This window comes from Centruroides vittatus, unplaced genomic scaffold (assembly GCF_030686945.1).
Source record: "Centruroides vittatus isolate TY-2023 unplaced genomic scaffold, ASM3068694v2 contig_559, whole genome shotgun sequence".
Classification (NCBI taxonomy): domain Eukaryota; kingdom Metazoa; phylum Arthropoda; class Arachnida; order Scorpiones; family Buthidae; genus Centruroides; species Centruroides vittatus.
This window is the reverse complement of record NW_027122332.1, coordinates 1,686,994-1,710,174: the sequence shown is the minus strand read 5'-3', so window position 1 is coordinate 1,710,174 and position 23,181 is coordinate 1,686,994. Positions and strand designations below refer to the sequence as shown.

Sequence of the window (23,181 nt, the reverse complement as noted above, 5' to 3'; positions counted from 1 at the left end):
ATATGTAATAAATTCTCTTAATATAATCTTATTAAAAATAAAGGGAATGTGTTAATAAAATCTACTAACAAACGTAACAAGAATGGAAATGCTTAAAATAATTCATTTTTTGCCATGGTAAACATAATTATAATAGTAAAATAATTGCCGATAAACAGTGGAAATAGCCGAGTTTATAATTAAAAAAAAAATTGGTCAGGTACGTCTGATATGTTACACAAACTTTGGAATCGATTGGAAAAAACTGAATGTTTTTCAACTATATCCTTACAAAAGAATAAATCAAATAATACAAATATTTACAATAAATTACTCGGATGGTGATAAATGTAACAAGAATCTTCTAAATGTTAGGATTAATGAAAGATAATACTGACTAGAAATGAATGTTTTCCGTGAAAGCTAATCGTAATTACGTGTGTAGACAGAGAGTCGCACGTTGTTTGATTCCACATCTGACTAGGACATAAAAACCGTTCCCTAATCAATGAAAACCATCGAATTTTCATTATTTATCCAGGAACTGTTGTTTTGTTTGTTTTTATAAAGATTGTAAAAATTAGTACATATGTAATAAACGATGTACGACATGTAAAATTGCTACATTATTTGAAATTTTACAAATCCATTCACTCTTTTGTTACACGTTCAGATTTATACCAGCACCATAAATACTGTTTTGCTCTAAAATACTGATAAGTAAAGATGTAAAGTTGATACGGGGGGAGATCCAGCGGAGTGAAAGATGCAACGGTTTCAACTTTATTTTGTTTTTGATTCTCCGAAATAATTAAAAATCCACTGTATAAAATTCCAATGTGTTTTGGTCTCGTAGTATTTTACAGATGAGAATTCGCTTTCCGATGGATGAAGCGAGATAAATCAAATATAAATCGAAGTTAGAAATATATTAAATGTTTATGTTACTTTCGATTAAATTAGAACGGATGTATAAAAATAAAATTAGAAGATTAAAACAAAAAAATCGTCTAGAAATAAATGTAGAAAACTTAAAATAGATATCTGAACAAATTAACAGTAGAGAGGATTATATTCTTTGTCAAACTGATGTTACTGTCCAATAACTTTTAGAAGTGGCTCTATTCAAATCCTGCAGTAAAACCGGGGAGTTTGATTCGATAATGGGTTCGATCGTTTCTTCGTCGGAATGCCTCTCGAATTCGTGAAAAACCGACGGCTGAATATCCGTTTTCTGAGATCGAAGAGAGACCATACTGGAATAAGCTCTGTGTCGACGATCAAATGGACGGTTTGGTTGCATTAATGTTTTTTCGGCTGGCACATCTGTAAAGATTTAAGCGTTTATTACAAGAAAGAAATATTCGACAGGCGAGAAAATAAAGATATTTTTACCAATATCACAAAGAATATCCTGACTTTTGTTGATTTTTGATATCAAACAATGGAATGGTGGCATGCGAAATGACCAATGATCCGTATTCAATAAAGATGCTGTGGAGGCAGTACTATAACCGGATGTGGATGAAGAGGCACATGATGATGATAATAAATTGCTTTTTTGATAAAAAAGAATATATGCATTAGCAGTTACGATTTTAGATTCCGGAATCTGTGTGACTTTGGTATCGTCGAAGAGATACCAATGTCCGTCGACGGGATTTTTACAATAACCTAAAACAGATAGAAGAAGATAACTTACAAACGGGCAAAACGGAAAGTGCAATTTAATTTCTCCAAAGCGGTACCTGTGTAATGTCCACTCAACATATTTCCTTGATGATTGCATACGGCGTATAATTCGTACACGTCGTCTCCCTGCGAATAATTCTGCAACCTGTGTCGTTTCCAAGGGGACCAGTAAGACAAAGTATTCAAATTTCCATTCATAATGTGAGCCGGCACTTCTTGCCGACGTGATGTCATAAACTGAGACATGTCCAGGGACATTAGGGGAAATTCCACCAGCGTCGTCAGCTTGGTTCTGTGTGTTGACGACTGGAATCGAATATTTACAATTATTTTTTTATTCAATAAACGAATGTTTTTAAATAAAATATCTATAAAATGTACTAAAATTTATATCAACCTGTCTAAATCGTTTTAAATGAACTACAAAGATATCGGGTACTGTCCATAAACTCAGCTGCTTCACTACTTGTTGCCTACATTTACAAGAAGGGCACATCCAGGCATCTTCTGCTTCTAACTATAGTAGAAAAAACGTTTCACATTTCTTTCTATATTACTCAATAATTGGAACTCTCGATGTTTTATATTTAAGAAAACTGCTTTAAAATACCTTTTCTTCTTTAAAATACATCTCGAAACATTCGTACAACGTAGTTTTAGAAACGTTTTGCTGTTGGTCACGGTCTAAATTCCAGCTAGTTTCTTCTTTTACTAAGTCACTAGGAACGTCGATTAATCTATAACATAACAAATAAACTCTCAATTGTTTTAAGTTATGTAAATTTATTTTTCTAAAGCATTACATTCCTGGCAACAGAATTCTCAATCATCCAAACTGGTAAAAAATGAACCAATTAATGCAAACAAACCCTCTTCGTTAAAGTGGAAGTAAGCCAACACAACTCTCCATTCTATTTTACTTCATTCATTTAAATAATTTTTATACACCAAGAAAACTTATTTTTTCAAATAGTTTTGGAATATTTGTAACTCTTTGGAGAAAAAACTTAATAATATTTTCTATTTTAAGTACTTCATTGTAAGAAATGTGAAGGGCAAGAGCTTATTTCTAAAGAAAGTATTATCATTGCTTACTTTGGTTGAATTTCACTTCTCCATTCAACAATAAGTTTTAAATGAGCAGGTCCACTGTTTTGTTCCTCTTCGCAGAGTGCCAAAGCATGATCTACCGTTGGCACATAAAGAGGATGATCTACGTCGTCCGGTAAGTAACACTGTTCGGGTATCCCGCCGACGACATACAACCGAATAGATTTTTCTTCTTCCTGTAAAAATAAACTCGCTTTACTTGCATTGCTTATGAAAAAGAAATGCAGAGAAATAAAAACAAAAACCAACCAACCTCAGTAAGATTTTCTTTAAAAATTTCTTTTGTTTTTTCTACAATATTGATTCTTATATCTTTATAAGTAGCTTCACGTGAAATTTGTAGAATGTAAGGCAAGGAAAATCTGTTTGTACAAAACAAATAAAAAAGATTTAATCGTATGTGATCCTCTCGACGTACTAATAATAAAAATATGAGAAATTTGGCACCGTACAATTCAATAAAAAAAAACTGCTTGGTTAATGTTACCAAAATTTGTCAACGCAAAATGTTTATGTTCTAATTTTATTTTTACTTTGTAAATTTAAAAAAAAAACTGTTCTAATTTTGTATATTCCAGTCCATTATCCTGATTAATACATACACCGAGAATGAGGTTAAAAACATTTCTTATTAAATCATTTTTGGTAACCGTAATCAAGCGGTTTTTGTTTATCAAGTTTACTAGAATTAAAATTATATTTTTAATTAATTTACAACACTTAAGGATAAGTTATGTAATATTGATATTGTATCAATGTTATTATGATTTAAATTTTTACAGAGTTCTGAAAGATGATCTGTTTACGCATTAGGAAAAGGTTATTAAAATTATTATTTTATTATAAACCTTATTTGTATTAACAATTATCCAATATCAGTTAGTAATTATAAAGTTACTGTAATTAAGTTAGTAGCCAAACATATAAAATGCCAAGTTTTTCAGGATATTTTTTATGTTAGATTTTCATCAATGAAACTATACAACTTAGTTATACATATAAACACGCACGAATATAGGCTGTCCAATGCAAAGTATTCTTTTTTATTTTTTATGGTTTCAAAGGGTTTTATGACAATAACAAAAGTTTTCTGCTCTCACCTTCTCACCACCTGATAAGAGGTTTGGGGAAAACTTCGAAATTTCAAATGGAACCCCCAGAGAAAAAGTGTGCACAGGTATATCTTGGGTTACATTGTTTAGAGTTAAGTTGTTCTTGATTATATGTCGTTTGTCAAAAAAAAAAAAAATATTTGAAAAAATAAAAATCAAGTTTAAGTCATTTTATTCGACTTTACGTCTGTCCACCACAAATATTGAAGTCGTAATATCACTAGAATAGCATTAGAAACACGTAAAATCATGTTACTATACAATAAATAAGAATAAAAGTATATAAAATCGTATTAAAATATGTACATTTACAGTAAATATTAATACTGTACACATCATAAATCCTAGAGAAAGAAATATGAAAACATCTGTGACTCTGTGTTGTCATCTTATTTAGCAGTCTTTATTGGTAATTTAATGTAAATTTGTTTATTTTCTACTATTGCAAAATAATTTTAATAACTGTATTTGTTATTTAACCTTACAAAATCATTTATTTTATAATGTTTTAGAGCAAACTACATTAACAAATAAATAGTCTGCAATGTACTGTAAACATTGCCAAATTGTAAACATGTACATTTACAAGTATGTATGTACTGTATAGTACATGTATTTGTAAATTTTGGTGAATTTTAGTTTTTAATATAGTACAGGGAAAAAAGTAATTTGTTTGTAAGCTTAAAATAGATTCTTATTAACCGTATATTATTAAAAATGCATTTATATATAAAATACAGAACTAGGAATGGATATTTGTGGTTTAGTTTAGTGACAAGTAAATTCGACTTAAGTCGCCTTTCCTGGAACCAATTACCGACGTAAGGTGAGGTATACCTACATTATTTTTGAATTCCATGGATAAAAACAAGAAACTTTCATCTGAATACTTTTTTTATAATGCATCTATTAAGAGTTATAACAGTCAAAGCTTGGAGTTGATTCAAATTGTTGATCACATACAACTGATGAAAATGCAATAATTACACTATTTTGTCTGTTTCCTTTATTAAATGTTCAAATTGTTAAACATTAATTTCTTCTTTTTACAAAATTCTGTACATCATTTTGGTGTTCACTGTAGCACAGGCTTTGCATATTCTCTGCTTCACGTTTTCTCTTAAAGTGGATGGAATGTTTTCTTGATGTATCCTCACAGAAAGTAATTGAGGATATGAGATTAGGTGAATCAAATGATTTATCCGTCTGTCACAAATTCTTAGTTTAATGGCAAATGCTCTGGTAAAATGTGGTGGAGCAAAATCTTACCGAAACCACATTTTCCTTCATAAATATAGTGGTACGTCTTTTACGGCTGGTTCCACAGAAGGGAAACAGAACAATTTGAATTTGAAATGTGAAAGTTTCTTGTATTTTTTCATAGAATAAAGAAACTCTTCTCTAGGGGTTCCATTTGAAATTTCAAAATTGTCCCCTATTCCATATGAGAGAAGATGCAGAGAGACATAAATATTATTATGCATGTATATTATGAATATTAATACTATGGAAGTTTTTATTCTTTAAATAATTATTTTTGAAATATTCGTACATTTACAAAGTTACTTTTGATATGAATATCTTATAATTTTATTTACATTTTTTAAATAAAAGGTTTACTTAAAAAACAGATAAAATCAGTATCACTTACAATTCCTGTGATGTTTCATTTGTTGATTTTATTTTATTCAGCCAAAGTAACAAGAGATGTTCACCCGTCGTGTGATTTGCAGGTTTTGGCTTTGGAGTTGCAATTGCATACACTTCTTGGAAATCTTCGATAATGGATACGCAATCTGTATCGCTGAATGTCCTTTGGAATTCGCCAGATTCAATTTCAGTTAAAATTATCTAGATTAATATGTAGTTGAAATCGTAAGTTAAACCAAAACAGATATCAATACATGAATAACTGAAATAATTTTACTTATTAAACCTTAGAATTAAGATGTCGTTTGGTGTTTTAATATTAAATATATCTAGTAGTTAAAGTGTGAATTTATAATAATTTTACTTTTTTGAACACATTTCAACAAAAAATAGAAAATTTGATTTATTATTTATCAAAAAATATTAAGTTTCTATTATAGAAAGGAAATCTGTTGAATTTTCCTTTTCCATATTGATGTGACAGATGAATGGACGAAGGTGTTCAATCAAATTTTTTCGATTGTTTCCCCTCCACCATTTTATCAAAAGATCTGTTGAAAACCGTAAAAATTATTTCCCACGAACTTGCTTCCTCATTGAGGATGATCCATCTAGTTAGGCGTATGCCACCCAGAACTTTTAGAAGTAATTCACGTATTGGACACCCGACCCTTAACAACGAGATCCTGACCTCATGGAAAAAACCCAAGTGGAAAAATAATACAAGGGAACGATGACAAATCCACGCAGTCATCGTTTGGTTAGCCACCGCAAGCTTCACCCTGAAAAACCCTCCCCGCAACCTTCCGATCTACATCCAAGCGTTACCCCACCTAGAAGACCGGGAAGTAATACCATGGAAATATTACCGTGTGGATTGTTTTATACTGTGGACTGTTTTATTCTGTGGATTGTGTGCCTCGGTGGAATATACTGTCTAGGATCGTGGATACCTGGCTGCTCAAGGAATTCTAACATCTCCTTAACCAAGGTATTTATCAACTCGCGGATCATTTGTAAACTCTCTCTCTCCGTATATCTAGGAATACGTTATTGTTAGCTATGCGTCGTGCTGTAATTTTTTATAAATTTTTATTAAATTTATTCTTGTTACTTAGCCAGTATCCCGAGTGACTTACTTCCTCAATTCTCCTACCTCCACCTCCACAACGAATGTATCCGCTCACCCACGATCGCTTGCGTGATGTAAGAACCCTCCGTCACGATTTCCAAGTCCTGACAGACTCAGTGGTGTCACATCCTGACGAGGGGTCAAAGAGACTCCAACCCTCCGGTCACATTAATTAATTAGAGATTATATATATTTATATACATATATATTAATTAATAAAATCTAAATAAATCTATGAAAGTAACTGCAGAATATGATACAAGGTCTTCCAAAAAGAATGCTACCATTTTAAATTATTGTAATTATGTTAATTATTATTGAAGAACATTGTAATGTATGTTAAAACATTGGAAAACCATTCAAGTTTTGCATTTGCTCATTACAATTTCTCAATGCATGCACCTCGTGTCACAGGAGACATATCCAAATGATACTCAAATTCTTCCTATGCTCACTACAGCATATCCATTGTCGCTAATCCCACGGCAGCCACAATTCTACAGGTCCTGCAGGTTTCCCATGTTGATGACAACGAGAAATTATGACTTCACAAACTGCAGAAAACAAAATGTCTTCTTTGTTGCCGAGTAACTATTTCTGTTTACAGTGCTTCTAAGGGCCAGTAGAAATGTTTTGAATACAGGCGGGAGACGAAACTCAAATGGTTATGCTAACAATTTGTGTACTTCACAGATAGTAATTAATACAATTACAGTAATTTAAACTGGTATCATTCATTTTGGAAGATCATATTTACAAAAATGTACACAATATTTAAAGATAAGTGATTAAACTTATTTTTAAATATGAATTTAAAGCATGAATTTTGTTCTGGCATAATTTATTGCTCACAATAAAAATCAATTGACTTATTTAAAGCTAAATTATATCCAAATTTCAAATGTTATTATTGAATTAATTTTATTAATTAACATAAAAAGAAACTGGAAATTTCATGTACTGTTTCTGAGTGGTGTCAAAAGCATTATTCTCTTATTTAATTCTTAACTTATTATTCAAATTCATCCAAATTGAATAGCTATTATTATAAGTATAAAAGAAAAGCTTTAGAATCAATAAATGAAGACAGAATTAGATTTGATAAAAATGTATTTAAACCAGAACTTCTTAAAGTAGATAATGAAATATACTAATATTCTGAAGTAGTTTTGTGGGGTGTTACAATATTTTGACTGATTCTAAGAAAGAATGAATATATATATAAACAGGAAAAATTTGAATAGAAATGATAATTTATGCTAATATTTATGACAAAAGTTCCTTTCAGTTTTGCTATGACATTCAGTGACAATACCGCAACTGAAATTGGAGTCAAGGTCAAAATTTTTCTATGTTAATGGGATGGTATCATGCAAGATTGTTTGGAATGCAATGGTTCAGACAATTATAAAAAAATACAGAAAGCTTATATTATACATGTTGTATTTCAATAGCTTTAATAAATCATGTTTACTATTCTATCTAATAACAATGCATATAGTTCCTTTAAACTATTATATTGTCATTAAACAGATTACAATGGTTTCCAATCTTTATACACTTTTCAAAATTTAAAAATTTTGGAATCTCTCATATTTATAAATTCAATTTCATTTTGTCTATGCATTTTCATTAAAATGAAAAATTCTTAAAAAGATTCTCTCATAAACTAATTAATTTCCAATCATTTGTTTTTGTACAGAAAAAGAATGCTTACAACAATAACATTATTTCATGTTTATGATCAAATATTTCCACATGAAAATCCTGTAATTAGTTTATTTATTATTTAATCTCATCTGGGAAAAAAGTAAGTTACTATCGAAAACTACGAACTACAATTCCTAGTTTTCGATTAAAAGAACACATTTGAAACAAATTTCTATGGGTCTAACAGTTTGGACAGACAGTGGCATGTTATAACTTCGTGGGACCCAGGCAAATTTGAATTAGGAGTCCCATGGAGTACAGTATTGACTTCAGATATTTTTCTTTGAGAAATACTTTCTTATAAAAAATTGGTTTGGGCCTCACGTTGAAGGGAACACTGGGCCCTTTTTGCCCATAGGATAACACGCCACGGTGGACAGAAGTCTTGGCAATACATAAAGCATATTGTGTGCAATTTATGTCACTGAAATTTATTATTACTAGAAATTATTTTGAATTCATAATTTTAAAAATAACTGATATGTTGTTTGATTCAAATCACAGTGTAATATTAAGGTTACACTTATTTAAAATATCAATTACTAGACTTAGAAAATTTGTTTTTTGAATACATAAATAAGCCAATGTTACAAGAAATGATAATAAGTTATAATTGTTGAAGCAATACCTACTTCTTTACAACAGTACCCGACTGCTTATCAATAATTTTTATTTGTGATATTTAAATACATAATAGCCTTATGGCATAATTACGGCAGTCGTCTGATTTGTCGTATTTTTTGATTATGTAATGAAGCTTGTGAATAATGGTGCCAATACGTTCTGAACTGGAAAGTGTTAAAGATGAAAGTTTACTTTTCTACAGATCTAATGTAGAGACAATATTTAATTTGTAAAATTATTTTCAAAAATTTGTCATGCAAGACTAATATAGTCTTACTTCTTTCTCACGTTTAGAAATTGATGGGAATCTATCATAATAATATTGTTCTCAAAATTAACAATTGTTACATAAACCTCGTATCCTAACTCTAGGTAACAGGAGAAATTGTTCCTTATTATAACTGAATAAATTAAATAAATAACTGCTTTAAAATTCTATTGTACAAGACTAATACAGTATTATTATTATGGTTAGAAATAGTTTGAAAACATGTAATAATACCATTATAAAATTAACAATTATATAAACTTTTGTATCTTGATCTGCTTGTAAAAAAAATTTATTGTATTGTATATTTTTATTAATTTATTATTTTTAGCAATGTAGTCATGTGTAGGTAGATATGTACATTTTCTGTTAATATCTAGTTCCAAACTTCTACAGTTTTTCTTTTTTTTTAAGTTTTATAGTGCAAAGCTGCCTATGTATTTTCAATACCCTATTTTTTCACAGTAAAAAATGCTAAAATTCTGTAATAAAAAACAAAGCACATTACTCAAATTCTGATTTTTTAAAAATTTGAATAATTGGAATTCTATAAAAATTTAAAATATACTCTCATTACTCCAAATTGAGACCAAATTTAAAATTAAAATAAATTTTAATACCAATATTCAGTAATCAATTAGAACTAGAACGCTACCAGTAAGACAGAATCTGCGAAATGAGTGTAATAATAAATTTATTTTGTAGATGATTATAGATGATACAAAATAAACATAGAAGATACGTAAGGAGACATTTATAGATATTCAGGAAATATATGTATGAAAAGTACCATAAAAATCTCAAAATTAAATAACACAATTCGTAAGTGAGAATTCTGTTGTGAAGTTAGATCACGCAATGATGAACGTGTCAATATAGACCCAATTTATATACATGATATTATTATTATTATTATTGTTGTTTCATGTATCTACAGTGAAATCTTTAGATACTGTTATTAACATATAATCAACAATTATCTGATCAATATAAAATCAAAAATGTACCTCAAATCAATGTGAATAATTGAAAAAATTATGTAGAACTATTTTAAAATTTTAATAAATTATATATATATATATATACACACACACACACACACACACACACAATACACACATAAATTTAAATAGTTAAAAAAAATCTCTGAAGAGCCTGTCACTCGACTTGGCAAAAAAATGATGCAACATAACACTAAGTTAGACTTTCCAAAATCAATTATTTATCTATTATTGATTTTACAGTGAAATCTACTTTTAGAGAGTATAAATATTTAATAATTCAAATGACTAACAGTCTAAAAATATAAAATCCTTATGCATGTTTGTGTTCGCTATTTCATTACATCCAGCAGACAGAAATTTTTGCCTTTTAGAAGTCATATTTGATAATGTTATCTTGCATCTATCATTACGATTTGAAACCATTTAAAATTATTAAAAGTTATCAATAACGTGAAAAAAATAATCTTAATATCATTTGACATTTTTATACGATAATTTGCTATCAAATAACATTAAGATTACAAATAAAATTCTTGAGCAAGATTTTGAAACATTCTCATAATATAACATAAGATTAAACTGATTGCGATGATTAAAATAATTATCGTATTTTTTTAAATATCAAAGCTTGCATTTAGCTTTATTAAAGACTCCGATTTACACTAAATAAGAATCTTTTCAAATATCTTTAATATTCTGCAAAGTACCTAAAAAGCCTTATTATTTTTAAAGAAATATTTATATTATTGGAGGCATTTTTTCTACTTTGGCTTTTTATTTTTAATAAAAACCCAAAAATGTCATTGAACAGTTATAGATTAGAATAACCACTGGTGGACCAATTGACACTTTATTAGGCAAATTTATAACTTGAACAAGATATTATTGCAATAATATTAGTTGTGAACGTCTTAGGATTTTTTTAATTACTAACCAGACGGCCTGACTAATTTTCAACTCGTGACAATGTCTGACTGAGATTTATTTTTGCTCTTTCTGCTTTGCGGGCACTTTCTATTTTGGCTGTGGTGTCCTGCCAGTCTCAATGGTCTGGACAAAGTAAACAAAGACTATTTCAGATGGAAAATGGCCCTTAAAAATAGGAAACACAGAATGCAACAATTGGAAATGAGAGGTATAAGGCACACAAAAAGATGGTTAGCAGATAATGAATTAATAGTAATAAGAGCTGACAAAAGTAAGCATTTGGTATTAATGAAAAAACATTGGTACAACAAGGCTTTGGAAAACTGAGTGTAAAAGAAAACTGAGTGTAAAAGAGTTGATCACAACATAGTTAATAGGTTGGACAGAAAAGTAAAAATATTGGGGAGATCACTCATTATCTCACTCTTCCCTTTTCTAAAATTATCCCACATCACAAGCCCAAGTGTACTCAGACTATTTGGTTTTGCAAAAGCGCATAAAAATAGCAAAGAAATTAGACCAGTAGTAGAAAAGTGTAAAGGTCCGAGTTATAAACAAGAGAAATGACTGTATGGATATTTAGCAGAGCAGATTGGTAATGATCGTTTTATTATGAGAAACCCACAAAACTTAATATAAGCTCCAAGCCATATCATTACTGGATGAAGAGATTGGATCTGTCATGAACTTTAAAAATTTGTATCCATCTATAACAGGGATGGCAAACCTTTTTGAGTTCGTGTGCCATATTGTAAGCATACTTAGCTTTAAAGATGTTAATGCGTGCCAAAGACTTAGACTTCAAATAATGATATTTAAAGAAATTAAACAAATATGCTTTAATTCGAATAAATGTAAAAAATCTGATTGAAAAAAAAGATGATCAGGTGATAAACAGAAAGGATGATTGAAAAGGACAGAAATCATATGATACATTACATGCCAGATGATTTCTCTTACATGCCACTTTGGGCATGCGTGCCATAGGTTCGCCACCCCTGATTTATAACATTGGAGTCGTGCTATCATGCTTTAATCGACACCTTGACTCCATTGAACCCAGATGTGTCGGCCTTTTCCAAAGATACAGAGCTACTTGCAAATCTGATATGTTTTCAATCATTCTTCAGCTTTAAAGGCAAAAATCTATAAACAAAAGAGAAGGGTTCCTATGAGCAGCCCAATGTCCAGCTTACTGTGTGAGTTAGTTATATGCAGGTTAGAGCAGATTACCATCTGGAGTTTTAGAGATGACAATCTTGTACAAACCATATGTGGACAATAGAAGAATACAAGTTTTTGAATGAGATAAATTCCAACAATGACGGTTTAAAACTTAAATTGGAACAACTTAGTAATAAGGGCTTACATTTTGGACATTTTATTCAATGACGGTTACTTAAGCATGAAAGTATACATAAAACTCACACACGACCCACTATACATTCTTTCCTATTCTAACAATCCTCATACATATAAACTTTCAGCATTTAGGGCTTTAATTAGAAGGGCATTCAAATATTGCTCCAACGTGTATGACAGATTACAAGAATTGGATAGGATTAGGGCTGTTGATATGACATTGCGATTTGGAGCAAAAATCATCAAGAGATTAATCTGCTCTTATTCAAATTCTAGTAAAACAACAAAAAAAAAGTAGCAACACTAATGCTATAAAGTTCACACACAATTCTAGGCATGTCCACTATTATGAAGGAAATTGAAGACTACAGGAACACAAGATTAATTTACAAAAGAGCTTCCACAGTTCTATAACTTGCTTAGGAATGAAAGATAAGAAGAACAGCCAGGGTGTACAAGATGCCTTATAAGAATTATCAATTACATCTGAACAAGGAATATATAGGTGTCACCACCAGAAACCTTGCAAAAGACTTAAAGAATATATTTACAATGTGAACAATGGGTACTGTTTTACAGCACTATCCAGAGTAGCATAAACAGATGGTTCAGTAGTGGAATGGAATGAAGCAAAGATTAATAAACTGATGCACTCAGTTAAGAGAAATTTGAAATATATAAATCCAGTCTCACAGGCAAATGTTTAAATTACAAGGATTCCACAGAGATACCACTGTCCTAGAAATGTATGATCAGAAATAGCTCATCAGAATCTAAACCTTAACATGCCTTCAACATTCTGTTAACATACGTGTATTATCATATTTTATGTTATTTTATTACATTTACTTTATTTCATTTCATTTGCATGTATTTATATTGTTAGTTATTCTTTGTATATTTTTAGTTTTTAAATGAGATATTAGAAAGTATTTGAATTTGTTATTAAATGTTCGTTTGAATAAAGAACGATTGTAACGGTTCCAGGAAGTTTAAAAGAGTTGAAGGATCTAGGCATAGAACTGCTGGTTTAATAGAGAGAGACAACTACGATTGTGAGAACACAAAAATCATCAAGGACGTCAACTACATGATTTGGGCCCAGGTACTTCCTATCTGCCTTTCTACCTTTTCTTTACTTTTCTTAGTCTATCCGTTTCTTTTCCTTGTTAGTTCTAAGATAGTTATAAGGTTAGTTGTAAGTTAGTCATTAAATTCTCTCCCCCCCGTTTTTTTGTTTGGTTGTGCTACGCGTGCGTGTTGTATATACGTGAAGTAATAGGACGCAACCAACTTCCCAGTATAGATATAAAAGTAAAAATCTGTCGAGTTGGAATCTGTATAAAAAAAAATAAAAGAACTGTGTTCAGAGAGAATTAAAAGAATATTCATCGTGCTCAATTTTGTTTCTGTGTTATTATTTGTAACATTTACTTGCGGACGTACAAATATCTCTTTCCGAACAACCATACTCACACACATCCTTAGTACAGTTCAATAGTTCAGAAAAAAAACACAAGATTACAAAAAACTAAAAAACATTCAATACCATAACTGCTTATACTCTTTTTATCCAATAATAAATTTCAAACATTCAAAGAACTTTCCAAGTGTCATGATCCTTTGTTACAATGTTCTTTTCTATTTTTAATATTGAAACATGTTTACAGATGAAATCACAAACAAACATAACAAAAATTGTTATTACTATGCAAAATCAGGTATTTTATGTTTCAAAAGTCATTACAAGAACAATTCTATGCACAGAAGGTTAGAACTTCTTTAAATAAGTTTTAAAACATCTTTCACTCTTTTTTTCTAGCAACTTCTTTACTTAATTAAATAAGAGAACAAATGCTTTCGGCTATTTTGAATGGCCTTCTTCAGGTTCTACAACATTGGAACGTCAGTTAACACATGATGTTACAAAAATGAAAGCGAATTTCGAATATGTGTTAACTGACGTTCTAATGTTGTAGAACCTGAAGGTGGCCATTCAAAATAGTAGAAAGCATTTGTTCTCTTATTTAATTAAGTAAAGAAGTTGCTAGAAAAAAGAGTGAAAGGTGTTTTAAAACTTACATTAAGAGAACTGAATTTTTAATCATTTTCTTACCTGATTAGCTGGAATGTTATAATTTGTTGCCAATTTTTCTCTTAATTCCTTTATACTGGCTTGTGTATTAATTGATAAACCACTTTTTATCTAAATAATAAAAACAAATTAAGAATTTATTTTAAATAACTAAAATAAAAACTTATTTTGCAATTAAGCAGTTACAAATAAATCAGAAAAGAAAGATAGCTGCAAACCTGTCTAGGTTTTCCTGAGAGATGTATAAAATTGACAAGGATCGTTCTTAGTTGATGTGGTACCGGCAGAGAGATACATAGATACGGATCAAAGGTATTGCTGGCTTTACCGCACCGTAAACATCTTAGTGAGGATCTCAACTGCGCTTGAAACCAGTCGTGAATAAAACTACGGTTGCAGCGCATGTGATTTGCAAGCGTTTCAGCTGCAACTTCTTCGTCCGCTTTTCCAAGGCTATTCTATAAATCGGGAAAATGAATTACTAAAATTTTTCAGAAAAGTATTATGTTATTTTTTTACTCATTAAGAAATATAAAAAATTTATTAATACCATAATCTCTACATAAGCAAAGAATATTATTATTTTAAATTAATTTTTATTTTATTTAAAATTTTACAATTCTCTTCAAAATTAAACATCCCAAAGCCTGATATATCAGTAATGTGCCAAACAACTGCTGGATTAAATCAGGCAACTCTACCAGCATCAGTAAAGTATCCTGCAAGTAACTAAGTTGATGCCATAAATAACTAGGGATGGTTATATCTAAACTAAATATGTCTGGCCCATGTAGCATAATTGGCAACACATGATAAGCATGATAAGCAGGAGTTGCAAGTTTGAGTGCTGCTCCAGACCGATTCTTTCCTTCCAAAATATTCGAAAGTATTTATTACATATTAATTTAATTATAATTATTAAATTACATAAGAGATGGTGCCTAATGCCTATAGCAGTGGTTCTCAATCTTTTTGAAGTCGGTGAACACTAAACTTTGACATTTTATTCTGCGGAACATTTGCAATACACCAGCTTTAAAGCAGGGCGGCAAACCTTTTTGAAATCAAGCGCACTTGGTCTAGTAGATGACAACATTGGCATTTGCTGATTACATTCCCCAAACAAAAATTATTTTACATTTTATTGATATTTCTTTTGCAACAATTTTTAATTGTATATTTGATTTTTCGCAGAACACTTGAAGTGGCTTCACGAAGCACCCATGTTCTGCGGACCACAGATTGAGAACCACAGGCCTATAGTACCAAATTATATGGAATTTAATTAAAAACGGTAAAGTAGCCTGATTTAATCCTGCAGTCGTTGGTACTCATCAAAATCTTCATACTCCAAACAGATTCTGAATATTCAAGATATTTTCATTAACAAAAAAGTTTCTTACATTAATATTTGCCTATGCATCAATGCTTTACCAACCGATCAATATGATTTTCATAAAAAAACATTTCAAATATCATTTATTGCATGACGTAAAATCTCGAGGCAAATATAGAGACAAAGCTATTTGATTTAATACAATGCTTGGAATTCGGCCAGATCTGTAATATCTATAAATGCATTTTTATTCCTTTTTAACTTTGATTTTAGTAGGCTACTTTATCCTCAATTTTGATGCTAAAATATTTCTTTTAAATCAAAATCTTTTTCTAACCAAATTACTGATTATTATACTGTTAATTGTATCAATTATGAGAATAACTTAAACTGGCAGAAAAAGTTTGCATTTGTAAAATTTTAATGGTAGAACAATGTTTGGTGAAACACCTGGCTACTGTAAACTGTGAAAACCGTGCATTTGCTCCAAGTTAACAAAAATACTCAGAAGAGTTCAAGACACAGAAATCATCAACCGATCAATTAATGACAGAATTTAGCACTATTTTTATCATATTAACATTATTGTCTGGTTGTTGTCACTCTTGATTAACAACAATTGAATTATCTGAAGTGTGGCATCTAAAAATATACTTAAATAATTAATTCAATACAAGTTTAAAGAAATGTTAAGTTCGGTTGTCATTATACAAACCTTTGCAATTAACTACTAAAATTCTAATTTAACCACTTTAAACTTTAGAAGAATTCCCATTCTTATCTAAATATTTCTCAGATTGTAATTAACCATTTTGAAACATTTATGAGTGTCAAGTTTACAAACATAACTATTCAGAAACACCAACATATCATGAGAATTTCTAAAAATATGGGTATCCCTTGCTTAATGCTGTTTTGTTTAATGCAGGATTAACGTGCGAAATTAATTGCAGTAATCCCTTTATATATGTGGCAGAAGTTTTTACTTATGTGGCTTTACCAGCTGTCTCTACTTAATATAGATACTGTATTTTGACTGATATGATTTTGATATATACAGTAGGATCGAGGGATTAACCACATTAATCAAGAGATACCCATAGAATAAAACAAATTTACAGTATTTATTTAAAATATTTAAAGAAATAACAAAGCAGTTTTAAATAAAAAATTAATGATATCTCAAGAAAAACTTTTCTTTCGAATATCCTTCACATGCACTATAAATGAAAATTGGAAGATTATTAATTAAAATGTACACAGTTCTGAACAGAGTAGATAAGCAAATAATTATAAATTAATAAAAAAATTAATAATATAATATAAATTTAAAAAAACAACAAAATTTAATTAGTTTCATTTTAAAAAAAGTGGCTTTTTTAGGAGTGTAATAAGTTGAGTAATTCAACACTTAACTTGTTCTTAATTTTATATTTGTTCTTTTAAATAAACTATAAAGGAAAGAACTTTATCTCTAGTGACCATGAAATCATTATCAGGTTTTTTAAACAATTTATCCGTTAAAACTTGGTATCTGTCCTTCGCAGCTATTATAAAGCCATAAATTGAACGAAAACCTGCAGAGTTAAATAATACTTAAACGTGTAGGTCTTAATTTTCATATGTATTTATACAATGTTTATTTAAATGTCTTATGTAAGTACATAGAGTCATGTGTCTTTTACAAGCCAACGTGAGCTTGTAAAAGTGAGCAAATACATAATTTCAGAAAATGCAATGTTCGTAACTTCGTCGTAGACTCAACAATAAATTTGCATTTATTACAGTTCAAACTTTAACCGATAAAATTATTTTTGAAAACAAATGTAAAATAAATAAATTTAGGCTTCTGTATTTGTAAACGTACTACTTGTATTGAAATTACAGTAAGAGTTTTGATTCTGAATCATTTTGATTGCAAAATTCAAAACAAAATAATTAAATATTTATCTTTCCTCATAGTGTATATTTAGCGAGTGACACAAATTTTAACTTGCAATAGAAAACAAAATAATTGCACAATAAGTGATATGATATGTTTAATAATTCCTGATAAATAAACTGTATATATGAAATAGTTTAGATTAAATAATTTTTAGAAAATTCTCTATTGAACTATTTATCGATAGATTTATATTTGAAAGATTACAAATGAAATTAAAGATTATTTATGAGATTTTATCCATTATCGAATACATTTTCTTCAGAGAAATGTGTAAATTTAGAAGTCAAAATTATATTTGAACATTATAAAATTAATTTATTAATCCTTGCTAATCTGTCACACGACAAATAAATTAACAAAATACTTTGCTTTTATGATAAAATAACCGTTTTATATGTTGATTTCTAGAAATATTTTTAAGAGAATTCAAATAATTCTCTTGTCGATTAGTATACGAACTTAAAAACATCTGAATACGTTCCGTGTAATCAATTATTGTAAACAAAATATTTTGTTATTTATGGAATGCATTCTGGAAATTGTTAAAATAAAAATATATGTTTCAATATATTGTTTAAAGTCTAAAGTACATAAAGGTAAAATTAATTCACATTTTCTGGCTTTACAAAAAAAAAATGACTAGTGATTTAATTATGTTTATGTAAAATAAACAAAAAAATATTTAATTTTACAATACAGCTACGCCTTGCAAAAGTATTTTATCGAATGGTATCATTCTTATTATTATAAAATGATACTCAGTTATTATAGCAAGAATCCAGTTATTCATTTATTTTACATTTATCATCATTATGTAAACAATGATGTATGAGATTCAAATCAAATTTAAATTTTAAATTGAAATTTGATTTGCAAAATGTGCAAAACTGAACAATTTTATTCTACTTTTTTCACCAATTTCATTTTAAAATAACTATGGAACTATAAAAAATACACGAAAGTGTCTTAGAAATTTATAGCATAAAACTTAAAATTAGTATTCAATTTTAAAAATTGCTCCTTACAAAAAACACTTTAATATAAAGCAAAGATTCATTATATACCACGTATTTTGTAATTCATTTGAATTATCGTTAATAGACTCATATTAAGTAAGAAAAACAAATAACTTTGTGTAGGAAAATAATCAATGAAACTACAGTTTTACTGATTGTTTTTCCTCACAAAGAATAAATTCACACATTAGAAATCAATTCCAGCAAAAAGTTTAATTAAGAAAATACAGTTTTTCTTTTACTTTGCATACTTTTCCCTTAGAGAGATGTGAAAATTTAGAATTCGCGAGAAATTATTTATTGTGACATTGTCATAATGCCAGGCTGCAACTTTTAATCTCTCATATTGCTCTCCATCTCAAATTAGTAGTGTCTTGTCCCTGTATAATACATCAAACTTTTCCATTAGCAATAGGGTCAGGCTAATCACCTAACTAACTATCTTTTGGAGAAAAACTTTTAAATTGAAATCATGTCACTTCTAGTGTAGACATGATTTCAATTCAAAAATTTATGTATAGTTAATTGGGACCTGCTGCCTCTAAGCTTTTCGTATCGGGTCTTGGCTTTCATCTATCTAACTCCGTTCTTCAGATTAAGGAAGAATAGATGGACAACAGTGGAAATTTGTAGACCTACAATTCTTTCAAATTGCAGCTGAAAAAACATATTTGAATGTTATAAAATTAATTTATTATTCCTTGCTAATATGTCACATGATAAATAAATCATAATTAATAAAATACTTTACTGCCAAAACAAAACACAAATTATATTAATCAGTGACACTTTATTTATGCAATGTATTCACGACATGGTAAAAAAATATTCAATATACATTTTTCAAAAATCTATCTAACCAAAGAAATAAAAAATGAAAGCAAATGAATTTACTTCCCATTTGGGACATAATTACTTTTATTAAACAACATATTTAACATTGTTGGAAACCAATTCACATACTTCAGTGACATACCAAATACCTTTAAGTTATACACACATCATATAGCTTCGTTTAAGTATAACCTTCAACATTAGAAAGTTTGACAAGTTACCAAACGACATGGGCCAAGTTGTGACCAAGGCCAAATATATTTTTCTGTCCAGATGTTGGTCTTTTTCTTTGAGTGGATACTGGTTTATACATGGGAATTTACAGTATTATTTGTTTTATTTATTTATTTCTGTAAGATGAATATAAAATTCAAGTATATTTCAAGTTCTTTGATTCCTTATAAAGAATTTTTTCATTTTAGTTTATATATTTAAAAGACGAAGTTATGATAATTCGAATTTATATTTATTTATACTCGTATAAAAAGTGTAAGAAAGATATTTTCATACGTCGAAAATTTAAAATAATAATAAAAACTAAATACAAGAATAAGAAAATCAGCAATATTTCACTATAAAACAATATTAAATTGGCAATTAAAAACAAAATTATTTATCCATAATATGTTATCTGTTTAGAAATGTATTCACACTGAAAGCTTGAAATCTGAGATTTAATAAGCACACAAGCCTAATTATCAATGTGAAAATATTGTACTTTAAGCTATAAAATATAGATAAGATAATTGAGATTATAATTAAACCATTTTAATTTTTAGGTATTAATAAACTTACACTACAAATTTAAAAGTTAGTTTAATTAATCATATATATTTGTTAAAACTTTAATTAATGCACATTACAATGAAAGTATGTTTCTTACAAAAAAATATATATACATTTGTATTATTTTTTTATACTTGAAATCATTGTGTTAATAGTTTTTAACATCAATACCAAACAATAGAATTCCCACTTTATTATCACTTGCTTTACAATTCTTGCATTTACGAATGACAAATTTTCGATTATTATTGCATGAAATGCTGTATTTAAGTACCGTATTCTCTATGCCTGTTTTTGTATCAGTATTTATATAATTAAAGTTGTATTTCCAGGAACATAATCACAATTTATGGTATTAAAAATAGAATGGTTTGCTTTATGACAGCTCATTTAATGATATTTTCTAGGAAAAACAGGGTCATAAAAGCAAGAATCTATTATGTAAGATTAATATTTATTAATTCATATAGAAAGCTAATAAAACTACCTACGTCCCAATTATAAGTACAGTAAAACCCATCTATGGCGACCACCCACAATTTCTTCAAAAAGTGGTCTTTTAGACAGGTGGTCGTCCAATACAGGTAGTGCTGTAATACTGTATTTCCGCACGTATTTTGCGCACAGATATGGCTGAAAGCAAATTGCATTTTCTCACAGTTAAACTTTGCGACTAATTACCATTGAGATAAACTATTTTCACTTTCTGTGATAACTTTAACACGACAGCACTTCGCATTTCTTTTGTTTTTCGAACAACTTTGAACAAACAAATGAATTTCCTTCGTTGCTAGACTAATTCATAAACACCTGCACCTAATTTCAAGGGTAGGTGTTAATATGAAATCATGGTTTCTATATATACTAAAAAAATAAATCAAACTTTTAGTTTTCAAGATAATTGAAAGGCATTGCAATGGCACCATATTATCTTAAATAAATCAAAACTTATGGATAAATTACATCAAAATTATACAAGCTGAATTTTAAATTATTGGTAAAACATTTCAGAAACTTTACACTTTGAGCTTTACATCTGTTTTAAATGGAAAAACTATTGAATAGAATGAATTTCAAATGAAAACCTGTTTCTTTTTTGTTAATCAATAACAAATTTTAACTTTTGCGATTCAGCTGTGAGTTTGTTTTCATTCATTTAATCTAAAATGTCCTTTGAATTGAATGATGCAATGTCATGAGCATTGAAATTTTCCCATAAATCATCGTTTTATTACTGTGTAAATATAGAGTGCATCTACGTCTCTTCTTTCCATGGAACTAGAAGAAATGAGACATTAAATAAAATGTAACAGTCTCGAGCGAGGTTCTGAGGCAACAAATTCATTCTACAGAATAGATTCTTTGCTCGTTTGAATACTTATGTTCAATATACTTATGAGAAATTACTAATTCATCATAACACAATATTAATATATATTTGTATACAGTTATTACTAAATTCTTAAAATTAATACCAGTATATAAATAGTAAAGTGCTTTAATGGAGTTCAAGTACTTCACTGTTTATTTTCTCTATACAGTGAAGTTTTGTTTGCTTTCAGTACCATTAATTATATATAATGTCAACAGTGATGGGATTACTGTCTAGACTAGAGGTTCCCGACCTTTTTCGCTGGTTGGCTCCTTCCCAAAATTAGATTTAGTTTGCTAACCCCTTTGTATGCCGATACAAGATAAGAATAAATCATAAATAGGATAAAATAAAAAGCAAAATTGTTTAAATTTAATAAAATTTAAAGATATATATCAGTATAATACATTGTAAATAATTGATATATTATTATATTGTTGAAAAAAAAAAAAATAATAATAATAATAAATTTGTTCACTCTGACCTATAAACAATCTGCAATAATTTATTGATCTCCAGATAAATCATTTGATCCTTAGGTAAGATGGTTTATCTGGGTCACTGGTGACCAGGTTGGGACCCCCTTGTTAGACTATTGCAGGTATTAATTGACGACTGTTATTAAATATTGATAAGAGTTCAAAAATTAATCTTTGATCATTTCTACTTGTAGGGAAGACCTCATTATTAAAATTAATTAGTTTTCATAATATGGACTGTAAAATAATAAAGTTACTCAATCAAAATAATAATAAATTGAAGGAAACAATAATTTTGTTTTTATATAATTTCTATGGGTAAAATATACGAAGCAGTTTAATAAATGCATAAAATTTAAAAACATTCAAGCTCATATTCAATGTTAAATATACGAATCCTTCTGATGATGGTTAGAACAGAAAGCATTAGAATAAGAAGACGGCAAAAATCTTTTAAATGCTGTATGTGCGTATCTAAATATGAAATTAGTATTGTAAATAAATGCAAATTTGAATATTACATATATTATATATAAAAGTATTTAATAAGCATAACCTTCTAATTCAATTTGAAGCTAGAAATGGTCCAGAAAAACTGGTAACATGTGCAGTACAATGTTCTAATTCATACAAGTTTTCAACAAGTCAAATGGGTAATTCCAAATTCCTCTTACATGTTCAATTTTTCTTTTTTAATATTATCTCTTAATTAAAATAAACTACAAGCCAATCAAATTGCTTATTTCTG

At 28.8% G+C, this 23,181-nt stretch overlaps 1 protein-coding gene across 1 annotated transcript in view; it reads right to left on the bottom strand.

Annotated features, from left to right (window-relative positions):
• Positions 1-765: 765 nt before the first annotated feature.
• Positions 766-23,181, bottom strand: part of LOC136978882 (ubiquitin carboxyl-terminal hydrolase 43-like) — a 60,696-nt gene continuing 38,280 nt past the window's right edge. Inside the window, exons 2-11 of the mRNA XM_067274717.1 lie at positions 14,884-15,123; positions 14,687-14,776; positions 5,545-5,744; positions 3,035-3,143; positions 2,767-2,957; positions 2,282-2,408; positions 2,069-2,188; positions 1,728-1,977; positions 1,375-1,653; positions 766-1,305 (exon numbers count right to left, since the gene is read on the bottom strand). Coding sequence (XP_067130818.1) covers positions 1,061-1,305; positions 1,375-1,653; positions 1,728-1,977; positions 2,069-2,188; positions 2,282-2,408; positions 2,767-2,957; positions 3,035-3,143; positions 5,545-5,744; positions 14,687-14,776; positions 14,884-15,123 — 1,851 coding nt within the window. The 3' untranslated portion in view covers positions 766-1,060. The remainder of the gene's footprint in view (positions 1,306-1,374; positions 1,654-1,727; positions 1,978-2,068; positions 2,189-2,281; positions 2,409-2,766; positions 2,958-3,034; positions 3,144-5,544; positions 5,745-14,686; positions 14,777-14,883; positions 15,124-23,181) is intronic.